This window comes from Rhea americana, unplaced genomic scaffold (genome assembly GCF_003343005.1).
Source record: "Rhea americana isolate MKP2758 unplaced genomic scaffold, rheAme1 scaffold_35, whole genome shotgun sequence".
In the NCBI taxonomy this organism is placed as follows: domain Eukaryota; kingdom Metazoa; phylum Chordata; class Aves; order Rheiformes; family Rheidae; genus Rhea; species Rhea americana.
This window is the reverse complement of record NW_028186479.1, coordinates 6,294,263-6,309,127: the sequence shown is the minus strand read 5'-3', so window position 1 is coordinate 6,309,127 and position 14,865 is coordinate 6,294,263. Positions and strand designations below refer to the sequence as shown.

The 14,865-nt window shown below is 38.4% G+C and overlaps 1 protein-coding gene across 1 annotated transcript in view; it reads right to left on the bottom strand.

Annotated features, from left to right (window-relative positions):
• Positions 1-1,896: 1,896 nt before the first annotated feature.
• Positions 1,897-14,865, bottom strand: part of CDCP1 (CUB domain containing protein 1) — a 33,374-nt gene continuing 20,405 nt past the window's right edge. The window contains exons 5-9 of the mRNA XM_085311750.1: positions 9,354-9,581; positions 8,198-8,578; positions 7,315-7,680; positions 5,932-6,013; positions 1,897-4,566 (exon numbers count right to left, since the gene is read on the bottom strand). Coding sequence (XP_085167876.1) covers positions 4,119-4,566; positions 5,932-6,013; positions 7,315-7,680; positions 8,198-8,578; positions 9,354-9,581 — 1,505 coding nt within the window. The 3' untranslated portion in view covers positions 1,897-4,118. The remainder of the gene's footprint in view (positions 4,567-5,931; positions 6,014-7,314; positions 7,681-8,197; positions 8,579-9,353; positions 9,582-14,865) is intronic.

Below are 14,865 nucleotides of genomic sequence, written 5' to 3'. Positions count from 1 at the left end.
ATACTTTATCAGAAATCAAACCATTGCTAAGCTGAATGTAGAAAAACATTAATACTGAAGGACTGAATCCTTATAAGTTTTTGTTTCCAGCCTCAGTTTTTTGGGGGGGACAGTTTTGCTTCCAACTTTCTGCATACTATCCTACAGCCTGCCTTTAGGCCAGCTGATGAAGATGCATACATAGATGAGGTTATTCAGCATTTTGCTTCCCTTCTGTCCTTATCTCCTCCTGACATTCATATACTAAAAAGTATTCTGTCAGACCTACAAGTCTCCAGGATACAGTTTCTTCACAGTAGCATGAGGTGGTTTCTTTGTTCAATCAAGGAGCTGAGGTCTTAATGCTATTCTGGTGTCAACAACAAAAGCCCTTTCTTGTTTCTTAATGGTGCTCTGCAATTTTCACTCCAAAGCATAGTAACTTGGTTCTTTCACAGTCTTAACGCAATTTGTGAGTGTTCTGCTACTAAAGGATTTTCAAGTAGCTCACAGTACCAAGCTTAAGCAGCAAGAAGCATTCAAGCATTCTCTCTCCAGCTTTGCCACTTTTAGGAACAGAAGTCTCTGTTTTTCTTTGTTCTTCAGAAGAAAACTACAGTCTGGCTAGGATGTTATGACTCGTTCTATGGATGCCTACATCTCTGATTAACTGAAAATAGATTTTTTTTTTTTATCTTTTGGCCTGGAGCACAGATAATCTCAGTCAAGATCCAAACAACTGAGTATCTTCATTTACATTTATACTAAGCAGTGGTTTTGCAGGGGGCCCAGAGACTGCCTTTCAAGAGCTGATCTGACTAATTCAGCCTAAGATGCATTCCCAAAGATCACTGAAATCCTCAAAAGTAGTGGAAATTTCAAGCACTACTTTCTGTGTTCATGAAACTTGCTCCAAATTATAAAAAGAAATAAGAAGCAAGCAGCTATACATACAGATTCCCTGCACTTTAATTTAGAAACAAAGAAGGGCTTCATATATTTTCACAAAGCTATCTTCAGGCCTGAAAGACTAGTAATAAAGTACACTTTTGTGCTAATATCCCYGAAAAGAAATTAATTTAGAATTCACTTTTATATGTCATTTGGACTTGAATAAATTACAAACATTATGATCTTAACCAAGAAGCTGCCAGGACCATTCATCATCATTTAGGAAGCTACAGTTGTTTTACAACACTTCTCCCCAACAATCTAAACATAATCCTTTAAAAACAGCAATTAATAGCAATAAACGCAGCAAACCATGCCATGCACAGTCCGCAGTAGGGTCTCACTGTGAACTAGGTCCTCCGCAAACTCATCCCTGTTGTCTAGGATGCGTCCATTGCTGTGGGCAGTCAGGCGTCAAAATACTCAAGGCTGACACTAGACACCATAGGGAGGCAAAGCTATCATTAAAATCTGTACAAGTTTTCCCAGCACGAGGTTTGCAGAGTTGGACACGTATATATTAGCTGATGGAATTATCCTTCTCTTTCTCCAAAGGGAGACTTGTTCTGGAAATCCTACAGAAAGCTTCCCTGCTTCCTAGGATTTCTGAGTATCACTAGTGTATTCTGAAGCACCAGATCTTTACCAGACTCCTTTGATCGCTCCAGTGTATGTTGTTTTCATGTAAAAACCTAAATCCACAAGTTGGACAGATTGCAGAGACCATAGATTGGGAAATGCTCAAAGGATCATCCCAAGATGATCAGAACATATTGAGGTTCTCAATATTTAACTCCACTCATATTATGCACATATTTATACGCGCACATTTGAGAAAGATGCACAGTAATCACTTCAGCTTGTAGTATAGTCACAGTTTATTTTTTTTAAAAAAAATCAATTCAAAACTTTCTCTTAATGAAAAACAAAACTGGAATTTTGTTTGAACACTTATTTTAAACATATCCAAGTAAGTATAGTGAAAGTCAATCTCAAGAAACAACTGTAAACTAAGGTTCATAACAACATCATATCTTTCCTTCAAAAATTGAGCAGTTGTGAGCAAAAGCCTGAACTTATATTACATTCTCTTCAGTTAGTTAGAAGAAACATGAACTAAAAGATTTGGCAGAAAAGCAACAGCAGAAATAGAGCTAGAGGATGAGACAGAGAATTTCTCTAATGAATTTCTCATTCCTTTTCAAGAAAAAAGAGAAACATTGACCAGATGAATACACAACTGGACTACCCTGATAATTGAATTGCCGTAGTACATTTTATCTGAGAAAAATAGTCAATGATATTGCCGAAATCAAGTTTTCAAACAGCATTAAAATACTCCACTACACTCTGAAATAYGTGATCCCAGTGACTAGCCAGAGATCTAGGAACACACATTTGTATGTTAAAGTGCTAAATGTAAGCACAAAAATACACAAAAGAGTTAAAAGGCACTTTTAGCTGGCACAGGTCATGTTATATGCTACAGGAAACTGAGTCAGATATAACATAATGCATGGAACCAGTATAACAACTAGTGAGATAATGGTGTATACTATTACACATACAGAATCAAGTGCATAAATAGTTAATCTGCAATATCAACTTTGTTAACAGAGGGAGAAATACATATTCCTTTTGATGTAAACAGCAATGTTTCTAGTAACGACATTTTAGATATTATTGTATCTACTTAACATTATTGCATGCAAGATACACAACACTGTCTATAAATTATAAGGCACTCTGTATTGTAAGGCAAGAAACAGTGAGGGTAAGACATGCAGAGAGAACTTCCCAGGTTGTCTAGTGCTGTACACAAATCTGAACATCTTCACTAACTACACACCTAGACAGGCCAGATGTTTGTATATAAAAGGCAATTTAATTCTCGTACCCTTAGTACTCTGATGCATGAAGATCTGACCCTCAAGTTTTAAAAGGCACAGAAACTGAGGGGCATTTTAACTACAGTACTTAAATGAACCATGTTATTTTCTCGTTTTTAAGATGTATTTTTTTAAAGGCAGTTAGATGATGGAGAAGTTGCACCAGAAATCAAGAGTTGATCTCTACCTTCATTTCAACACAGTTGTTAAAGTCATTCTGTTGATTAAAAAAAAATAAATAAAAAAATAAAGCTTTCCTTATGGAGTCAACTTAGACACCTTGCACTCTAGAGAATGCCGAAAACAGAACGTGTTTTCTGAAAACAGAATGTGTTTTCTTTGTCTCTTTTTTTATCCTTTATTGAATAAGCCAGCATCTCTTATGGGTCAAGTGTAAAGCATTACTAAGCAGCTGGATCACCACATTATTATTTCCTCATTGCATCCTTGCATCTTATCTGGGACCAAAAGGGACAAGATACTAGTAAAATGTGAACACTATAGGCATCTGAATAGAAGTGAAAATTGTTTTAGGCTTTCAAAACTGTTTATGTAAAAAAMCAAAACAAATAGTATTTGGTATAGGCCACACGGTACTATGGACTATTTTAACACCAGTCGGAAATTAGAGAAAAACACCCATAACTTTACTTCTGAACTAGAAGAGCACAAGCTCAAGTATTCACAATGATTTACATAAACAGAACTCTTTCAGGCAGCATATATGATCTTCCACTACATTTGCATACCCATAGGATGCTAAATGTGGTGAATTTTCAAGAAGCGAATGGTGAAAATGGCATTCAATGTCACCTCCTGTTTTCAGGCACTAGGAAAAGGAGCTAACATCTCCGCAATCTGGAGCTGCCTTGAACCAGGGATGTGGCTTATGCCTTCAAAAAGTCATTAGCCTACACACATGATAAATCTCTTGTGAAAGAGGAGAAAATACTAGACAAAACCCTCCTTCCACTTCTATTTATTGCCACAGTTTTAACCTGGTACTGTTAGAAATCCATTTTCCTGACATCTTGATAATTAAAAGAGAAAACAAAAAAAAGGAGTGTACCTTGCCATCTCTTTCACAACTGAGAGTGCATACATTCCTGGAGAGCGTCTACTGTTTTTGACTTTGCTAGATACTCACTTTAAAATTGGAACCTACCAGCAGCTGAAGTTAAAACAACAAAAACAATATCAAAAACACACATAAAAAATAATACTCCTCTTCTATCTTTTTTCCCCCTAGACTGCTGTCCATACAAGTCACCTGTATTCCACAGRAAACTCAGTATAAAATTACTCCTGTAAACCATCCTGTTCCTTATTTTCCAGGAAGGATGTGCTCATGTCTCCATTATTCTTTTCATTTGCATCTCCACTGTTCTTTGATTCCCCAGATTTTTGATGAGCAAATGTATAAGCATCATGGTCTGTTTCTGTCAGAGGYGGAGGTTCCTCTGTGCTAGGGGAGAGTTTAATGTCTTTTCTGAAAGACAAGGGAGGTGGAGAAGGTGGCAGGCTACCAACAGGGCCATCGAACGGCCGGTACACATCAACTTCTGGAGTGACTGAGCCATTAGATTCCTTTAGCAAGTGTCCATAGACCATAGCATCATCAATCACTGCGTAGACGTGAGACTCATTGTTTTTCCTCCCTTTTTTAAATAGGCCTTGTTTACCAGGCATCTGGGTATTCACATTAGCATTGTATACKCCAACCATAGGATTCTGGCTTTTCTTCTTCCTGTTATAAAGTTGAAATAATAGGTCAGAAAGAATGGTCAGAACAGGTCAGCCCCATGGCTGGGGCACTTAGACAAGGTAATGACAACTTCTATTTACTCATTTCAGTTTCTCAGTATTAGACAGTCTACCTGAACTGAAGGCTACACTTGCAATCTCAGGAAAATCTCTTGAGTCTAGATACACTTTCCAAAAATAGCACTTTCTCAAACAAAACAGAAAATAACTTTTCAGCATTTAGTTTCTTATTTCTGTTCTACTGACTTTGGACTTTGCAAGATTAACTCCAGCAATCTCCCAAGTTCATGGGTCCCAGCTGTGCTGGGCACCAAATCTCTTAACATCCACAAATGTTAATTGGGCCTAACTGCCATCAGACCCTCACAAAAAGTGGCTGACTTGCTCAAGACAAGTAAAGTAAGCTAGATCCACTTATGAAAGTCAAGTTAACTTTTTCTGTTTCTAATGTAACAATCACAAAGCAGAAAGACTGAAGGGTGAGTTGAAGACTAAGCTTGTATTTCCAAAGTCTTTCTTGGGTGGCAGAGATGCATGCTTACAAAGCTCTAGTTACCATATTGGACAACTTTGTCCCAGCTTTATAGCTCCAGCTTGCCAGCACTGAGCATACACGCATCAGACYCCAAGCTATTGATGGCTTCAAATTCTCCTTGTATGAGTAACGCTGTGTATGTCTACTTTGCACAACCTAGTTCTCTCCCAAAGGGTTCATCTGTCTGTGAAAAGTGCTTGTATTTGGTGTGCAAATCCCAGGRAAAAAAAGCTACACGTTGTATTGAAAAATAATAGCTCTTGTTGTATCGGATTTTTCTCTGTGCCATTAGCATGTAATAAAGAGGTTCTCATTTTGGTCCATCCTCAGAAAGTAAAATTCCTCTGACCATGAGGAATAAAACATACTACACTTTTTAGAAAAAAAGTCTTTATTTAATGACTTGGAATCAATCTAGGGACTCTGTCTCAAGGCAGGGATGCATAAACGTGGTTAGTTTTGAGACACCAGTAAAGTGAGTTTAAAGCTTGTTTGAACAGTCTTGTAAGAGTCATAGGCAGAGCAACCACACTGCGATTTCGTTTCATACCGATCACTGATTAAATCCAACCAATACCTTACTTTAGGTACAACCAGAAGCTAACACGAATGCAAAAGCTTATTAGTAAAGTCAAGCAATTTGGAGTAGAGTAGCGTTCTTGGAGTCACTTTACTTTAACCTCCAGTACATCGCCTACCTTTTGYTTCAGACCCGTGTTCTAAGGATATCAACATTTGAAATAAGGAGGGCCCAATGGCTCTCCAGAAATGTCTTACTGAACTGCTGTAACAGATGCTGAATTATGAACTTACTTCTTCCTAACACAGCACACGGTGAGTCCAATAGCCACAAGAAGTCCAGCCCCAGACACCACGGCAATTATCACCGCTAGATCTACAAGCAGACAATAAGGTACAGGAACACTGAGTGAGATGCAGAAAACATTGAGATTTCTTCTAAAAGCCATTTGGATTTGAATCTTTTCAAGATTTCAAAGAGCACCAGTTGTGTGCAAAGCTGGAGTTCCCAAATTGTGCTCACCTAGGGGTACACAAGACACTTTTAAGCAGTTCATGGCTGAGCAAAGACATGCTGCTTACTGTTTGAGGAGGAACTCCTGCTGCTAAAGGAAGGATACAGCCCCCAAAAATAAATAAATACAAATAAAAAGTTAATAGCCCTTGGTRTAAGAATTCATTATTTACACTTACCTCAGATGTCTTGCATGCCTCTAACTAGACAGGCCAGAAATAGGAGAAAGTGTGGGAAAAGACAGACAAGGATTCAGTAAGGAAAGTAGTTACACTTCATCAACCTTTCACTAGTACAATTACTTTCTATGAAATACAAAAAAAAATCCCAAGTCAACACAACTAAAAGTCATAAAATTCATCAGGAAAGTCCACATGTGASCAAGGAGAAAAATGCCACATGTTTAAAAGACACACCCAGATTATAAACAAACAAAACAACCAAGAAAATCCCTGCAATTTGATACTGTTTCTGCTCTACTCTGTGTAGTCARTACTTCTACAGACAAGAGCAAATTCCCAAAGATGAAAATGGAACTGCTTATATACCTAATTAACAAATCTGAAGCAAATTACACAGTCTAAGCAAAGCCTACCCTAAAAATGACTTTTTAAACACCTTGCATTTCAGGGAGATAAAAACRATACAAAGAATACAGATTTTGCTATTAGTAGTGCTCCCCACTAAACGGTCAGACCTGCCCAAGGGATTATTTCACACTCATGCAAACACTGAAAGTAACGGAACTCCTAACATTAAAGTAAAGACTACTTGGAGGAGTAAGTTTGCACAATCAAATCCCAAGTCATTCACCAGGTCTGTGATCTCGAGAGGGAAAAACATCACTTGATCCTTCTGGCTGTGATCTCCAACTTGAAAAGCATAAATAAATAAATAATCTCACAAACCAAAATCTTACCCTTCTCCAAATTCAAAAGACACAGAAAAAAGAAATCTTTCTTCACRGACTCTAAAAGTACTCATCTGTAACTCAAGGAGGTTTTTGAGAAACAGGTATTTCAGAAGGCAAGGATCTCATAAAACACACACATGAACATATAAAACCCCAAGGCACGCAGCAGACCAGCATACATTATTGTTCTCACAAATAGAAAGAAAGGGATCAAGTGGAAAACAAACCACCACAACCTCACAGAACTCACCTATCTTTTTTTCAGCAAAAGTCACCCAGAACAGTAAAGTCAAATGTGTCTTATCCACAGGTTTACAGTTAGAGATGTTTACCCAGAAGCTGTGGTACATATCTAGGGGCGCAGGCAGAAGCTCATCCTCCCGGCGCACAGTTTCTTCTGCCCCGAGTTTCTGTTCCTGTATGTTGACATAAGCACGTCCTGTCTCACAAGCAACGCCCATGCGGTCCTTTGTGAACCCCAGGCGAGCAACTTGCTTACTAGGCACAGTGATGTACCATGATATAGAGACATAAGGAGGTAGACCGTAAGGCCAGTTGGGAGTCTGTAAGTAAAGTTTAGCTTTTGGGTCTGGACTCACAGTGAACGTACACTCATCTGCAATAAAGGAAAGGAATACAGGAATGAAAACTTCCTTAGTTTCTCTCTCTCTCTCTATATATATATATATACATATATATATATGTATGTATGTATGTATATTAAAAAAAAAAAAAAAAAGGCTTTCTCTTTCAGCATGCAAAATTTTCTGGTCTTTCTCCGTAACAAAAATGCATCACTTACACCTGCAACCAGCAAATTTTTACAGTCAATGGCATCTCAGAACCAGCAGTACAAGTCACCTACAACCTCTTTCGCATCTGTAATTTTTACGGTTAGCACAGATTTATCTGCAGAATTTCCCACAACCACCTACCTACCTTCTGAAGTACAAAGTTTTGTTCTTTTTCAAGAAATAAACAATGCCACTGATTCAAATAAAGATTTGTCCAAGTAATCACATCAGGAGTAGAAGCTAAAGAAGTGAACTCTTATTTCTATTTATTCATATACATATTAATAAATGTATTGAAAGATACAACAGTGGGGAAAGGGGTACAAAACATTACCTTACCTTTAATATGTTGCACAAAAGACATTTTCAGATCCTGATGATTAGACTCATTGAAGAATCCTTTACCAAATGTTTTTAAGGATATAGTAACATTGTTCCTCATCTGAATCTTTTCAATAGATCCACCAGGACAGAATACACCAACATTTAAATCCCTCTCTGGGGTGGCACTAACAATGCTGTAACTGTAGCTTGTGTTGCACCTCTGCTCTTGGACATGTTGCTGAAGTTTCAAGGTTGGAGACATAATTTCTACGTTGACCATTTCAGGAGCCAAGAGCTTCCAAATAAACTTATGCAGTCGAATTGGCAACTGGGTAATAGCCTTGGGTACTGAAAGGGCGTAGATCTTCCTCTGACATCGCCAAAAATCAATACAGCCTACAATCACAAAAACAAGTCACACAGTTTTATTTTTCTTGCACCGGAAATAACTAGGAAAAACAGGTTTTCTTGTGTACCATAGTGTACACAGAGTCCTGTCACTTGTGCACGTGTCAAACCCAGACAAACATTCATCTGAGAAGGAACACATTCATCTGAAGGCACTGCCATAGACTTAAAAAAAAAAAAAAAACTCTTGTAGTGACAACTACTAAAATACATATTAACCATAGTTTAAAAGCTTTCCTTAAAATGCTGCAGGACACTAAATAAAACTACAAAAACAAATGTACACAAAACCACTGATTCAATATATTACTTCTGCTATATCAGTTGCTTATTGGAACATTGCTGCAGACTAGTTAAAAAACATGGTTAAGGTCCAGATACATAATTTATAAGTCTTTCTGTACAAGTATTTGAAAGCATTTGGAAAAAAACTATGCCAAACGGATATGCAAATAGCATAAGACACTTTTTTAATAACAGTCCTGATCCCATGTTTAAATGGGCAGATTTATGGTTCTCCTGTTCTGTTTCCGTATTTTGTAGTTTTTAGCAAGAAAATTCTTAGAGGCACGCTATCATTTCCTTTCTAAGGACAAGTACACTGTTTTTCTTCTAAAGGTACAATAATGCAGTGAACAACATAGTCCATTTTCCAACCATGCTCTATTTAAAGTGGAAATGAGAGACAAGGTTTGGCTGATCATCAGGGAAAAGCATACAAAAGCATTCTCTAGGAAGCAGCGTAAAAGCACTCTTGCCATACTTAGTTTTTTTTCAGCTGTGATCCTCAGACGGGCCAAGTCTTTGCACAGAAAGGAAATCTTGTAGATGGCACCAGACACTAAAGTCAAAGCATGATCACAGGTGCGAGGATCCTTACAGATCAAGCATAATGGTTCAGACATGAACGGGCTCCAACTGGGCCACCCTTCAGAATGTATCGTTACAGTCATATTCCAGTCTCTGCTAAGATCAACCAAATAGGTGACATCTGCAACAAAAAAAGTAAGCATCTCAGACAGAGCAACTACTAGTAAGAATATGGGCTGAAGTGGAACTTCCTCTCTCTTCTCATTACATTAAATTAGCAGTTGTTATAGCTATTTTTAAACTAGCTAAAAAACATTATTTACTTCTTATTTCCATCAGTGTAATCCAACCCAAGAGATATCCTGGTCTTGCAATACAAAGTTTCAAGACTTYTTGCATACAGACACCATTTCACTACCTCTTTTCAGCTATAATGGGGTAACAGGTACACTAGTCCCTTTTGYACAGGTTAGGCTATAATATGCAAGGAACTCATTATAGGGTTCAGCTAACCATGTTAGATTTTTTCCCTAGAAGGCATCTTGTATTTCTTTTCAAGTCAGTTCTATTGATCTTATAACAGCTGATCAGAGGAAGTTTCTCACTTCTCAAATTTTCTCTTTATTGCAAGATTTCTATCTCAGATAACCTTCTGTGCTTTTTTCTTTTTTTTTAATAGCCAAACTGAACAGAGTTGCCYGAAGTCAGTAATTAAGCACATCCAGTTGTCTGAAGTCAGTTAAAGGTTAAGCTAATTTAAACGCAAACAGCAGTATGGTTCAAAAAGGGAAAAAATTGCCAAGTGTTCTACACTGGCAAAAGCACTGAAGGTCACTATGACTACAGCTTATAAAGACATTTCCCAAAAAAACTTTTTTTGTTTTGTATTTAAAAACAGATGCCAAGAATGAACAAGCACCACTCCTAAGAACAGTCAGTGAAACCTTACAAGCACCGGCATTTGTTTCCACAGGAGCTTTTGCGTTATGGGGGAAAAAAAGGTTTTCCTGGAAACTAAGATGAAGACTCCCATTACACAGAATTGTACAAGGAAAAGGAGAAATCTGTTTTAAGAAAAGAAAGAAGTTTTTAAAAGACTAGACTTTACCCACTAGACAGTCTGTCACCAGGCAGGTGGGGAGCCTGAGGATCAGGCCTAGCTTGTCTGCTTGGTTTCCTTCAACAGAAGGACAGAACAAACACACTGCCTGTCCATTGAATTGTCCAAAAGCATTCTTCCAGAAATATTTTCAGACCAGCTGTAAAAAAAAAAAACCCACAAAAGTGGGAGCTAGTAGAGTTAACCTTAAGAAATAAATAATGTCTTCCCCCTCCTTACTATTGATTTTTCTTGTAGTGCATCCCCTTTCCAAGTACGTCACTGCATGCAGGTTGGTTGCTGCAGGAAGCCTTGCAATTACAGTCCGAGCTCACTAAATCTAAGGTGCCCAACAAGTTCAGAGTGTCCAGGCTAACACAATGTCCTGCCTGGGAGCAGCTCCCAAAGAGAGAGATTCAGCTCAGGAAGATCTTTATGAAGGAGGCATGTCTCCAGCTCCTTGTGTTTCTCYAACACCTGGAAAGAGTGTAGGGCATTTATAGGAAGTGTTTTCCATAGGCTCTAAAATTAATGAATAGCAAGATGTCTGATGCCTTTATACAACRGCAAATACTTTAGGGATGTATTTGGCTCTACTGCCACAGGTGATGAACAGGTAAAGAAAAGGTTTTCCCGCACATCAGAAAGTACCTTGATACCTCACCTCAATCTCTGGAATGGTGATGGCACAGATAATCCTGGAAACCATTTCCAGAAGTATGAAGGACAAGGTGATTGGGCACAGTCAGCATGGATATATGAAAGGGAAAACAGGCTTAACTGACCTGACAGCCTTCTAGGATGAGAAGGCTGCTTTAGTGGATGAGGGGAGAGCCATGGATGTTGTTTACCTTGGCTTCAGTAAGGCTCTGACACTGTTCTGTAACATCCTCTTAGACTGATGAAGTACAGCCTAGGTAGGTGGACAGTGAGGTAGACTTGAAACTGGCTGAACTGTTGGACTCAAAGGGTTGCAATCAGGAGCGCACAGTTCAGCTTCTTTCAGTGAAAAGTGGTATATCCCATGGGTCAATACTGGGGCCAAAACAGTTTAACATCTTCATTAACAACACTGATGATGGGACAGAGCAAGTCTGCAGAAGCGGGAGCAGAGGCTGAAACACCAAAAGGTTGTGTTCTACTCAGAGGGGCCTGGACAGACTAGAGACAGGGGCAGGGAGGAACCTCACGAGGTTCAGTAAAGGGAAGTGCAGAGTCTTGCCTCTGGGCAGGAACAACCCCATGTCCTAGTACAGGCTGGGGGCTGACCTGCCGGAAAGCAACTTTGCACAAAATAACCTGGAGGTCCTGATGGACACCCAGTTGACCACGAGTCAGCAACGTGCCCTCACAGCAAAGGCMGCCAACAGTGTCCTGGGCTGCATTAGGCAGAGTGTTGGCAGCAGGTTGAAGGAGGTGATCCTGCTCCTCTGCTCAGTGATGTTGAGGACACATCTGCAGCACTGGGTCTAGCGCTGGGCTTCCCAGCACAACAGAGACATGGAGCTACTGGAGCAAGTCCAGCAAAAGGCCAGATGAAAAAATCCAAGGTTACGACAGTAGCCTAGTTCACAACATTTATCCATCACGTGGAAAGAAAAATAAGTAACAGATCCACACAGCATTTTATGCAATTAAGGAGGCACATATCTCTCTGATGCAGAAAAGAGATGACATTAAAGAAAAAAAAAAAGCCACACACATTTCACGCTCTTTAGTTTCTTTATTCAGCCATAGAGCTCAGTTGCATAAACAAAAAACGAACAGAATAACTTTCTCAAGCATGGGAAACTAGAGACATGAAAAAGCAAGAGGTCAGACAGACATCTCCAAGTCAGTGTAACAGTTACGCATAGAATCCAGATTTTCCACTGCAGAAAATTCATTCTAAAGAGATTTTTCCTGCAGCTAAACATGGATAGTGTTAGATCAAGAAGTGATTTTGATTGTAAAGAGCTATATTTTCTCCTTATCTAATGACAAGCACCACAGACAGCTGTGGAATACCCAAGTGTTTGGGAATCTCTAAGAATATGAAGATATCAATTCATATGTAATAAAAATAATTATGTTTAACTTCCACACTAGAGAAAGTATACTTTTTTTTTTCAATAAAAGTTTCAATACCAGCCTGAGGTCTGAGGTATATTTGAATCTTTGATAGAAATTTTAACTAAAATCACTAATGACATCCTCTAAAATCCCTAGGGAAATCACTRGTTTATTACTTTCCTTTAAAATAAATAAATAGCAGATTGTATTTTATTTAATGAAATGAAGACTATCATCTTTTCTACTGACCATTATATATTAAAATTCCTCTTTGCTTTCCAAAGTAGAAGGGAGATAGAGAAAACACTGTATTTGGTTAATCAGCTTTATGTCTGACTTCCAAAATGCAACATACAATAAGTATAAGCAAATGTGATTTGGTTAACAAAGTTTTGTTCTGAGGATTCAGGAGGGTTTGCTGTTCACAAATGGAGCCAGAATAGATTGCAAAGAATTGTGAATGAGACTGCTGAGATGCTGCAGGCCCCTTCTGCATACATGATTTTAAGGCACAGGTGATACAAACTTCATTCCCTCTAAATTACTCAAAAAGCCTCTACTTAGCTCCTGCAGCAGTGGCAGCCTGCAGCATGGACTTCTGTCCACCTCTCCCTTCAGTGAGAGGAGTGCCTTGGTTACTCTTCTCCACCAGAAACTCAGACCAGAGCTAAAAAGCCAGAAGATAAATCACTTTGTGACCCTTTACCTAGCTAGTCTTCCTAGGCCTTTTATTTCTGTTTTCAGATAGGTCCTGTAACAAGTACAAGTCATTGCATAGGTCATTTTTTTTCAGGGATGTACTTTACCCAGGGCTGTCAACCAACACTGACTTGCACTTTTGAAACTGTCACAGCTTAGGAGACAAGCATGTCACCTCTCGCATCAGAAAGACGTTCTATACGTATACAAGATCTATGTACCTTAGTCTAACTCTTCTCTTGCTTACAGGCAACGCATTGTCCACTATGTTCACCCTCTGATACTGCATGTGGCCAAAAGATTTGGGGAGTTAAAACAAAGCCTCCATGCTTCAGCAAGCCCGTATCACCTTTTCAAACTCCCAAGTTTCACAAGCCAATCTCACATTTTTATCTAACAATTATTAGGATCTTTAAGTCTCTTCAATGGTGCTTTGCAAATGGGTTCTCCGCTAAGTCAGTCATGGCAGAAGACCACAGCATTCACCAGTAATATAAAGCTCAGTCTCAAATGGCATTCTCCATACTGAGTCTAACAYGTAACTACCTATAAAACCCATTAAAGATACAGCCCATTTCATCTTCATTTTCTTTTAGCAAGAGTTTAAACATTTTAATCAGTGCTAAATATTAAATGCTGAAGAATGTGTTAAGTGGCTGGAAAATAAAATCTGATTTTCTTAGTGTAGTAAGAAGTGGTAAGAAATCACAACAACATTTGAACAGGTAAGAGATGCTGTTATTGAAGTATCACATTGACATAAAAGTCACATTAAAAGTTGTTCAGGTTTCCCTATGGAACAAAATAAAATTAAGAAAGAGTATGTTATTGATGTCATTAGTAGTAAAAAAGAAACAATTCTAAATCTCCCATTTCACCAGTTCATACTCTGGATCTCGACCAGAGGTGACAGCAGGTTTCACTTTGCTAAATGTAACTGTTAATGTCCAGAACAAAAACTTTGGCTTATAAAGCATAGCAGGCTGTTCACATTTTAAGAATGGTCTTTAAAACGTGAATCTTACAGCTGAAAATAAAATCATCTGAATAAGCCTGAACTTGTTTTCTGTATTGGAAAACATGCAGTAATGTGTAAGCCTAAGTACTTCCAATCAAGCAGTCAAGGTTCTTAAATGATAATGGGATCAAATCTCCACATAAGGAATGTATTCTCAAGGAAAAGCTACCCAAGGAAAAGCTACCCATTGCTTGGGCTTTTATTTTTATATAGCATGCAAGATTCAACTCTGCAGATGTTAAAGAGTTTCCTTTTAACTATGCCATGTGTATACTGGAACAGAAAAAGAACCTTCATTTACAAGATACATTATAAAACCTACAATGGAGATTTTACTCTGCCTTGCAATTTTGGCATCATCATTCATCTCACTGCCATGACAGCCACTAGCACTCGGCACAATAATACAGGCCTCTCAGCGTTGCCTGGCAACCTGCTTCCTTAAGCTTGAGGAAGGTACAAAGTTTATTATTATGTGTGTGTGTGTGTGTGTGTGTATATAACACAAAAAAAATATATAAATGTACAAACACACTTCTCTTCCTTGTGGTGCCCAGCCTAGATGTTTATAAACAAAAGTAGTAGAGCTAGTTCATG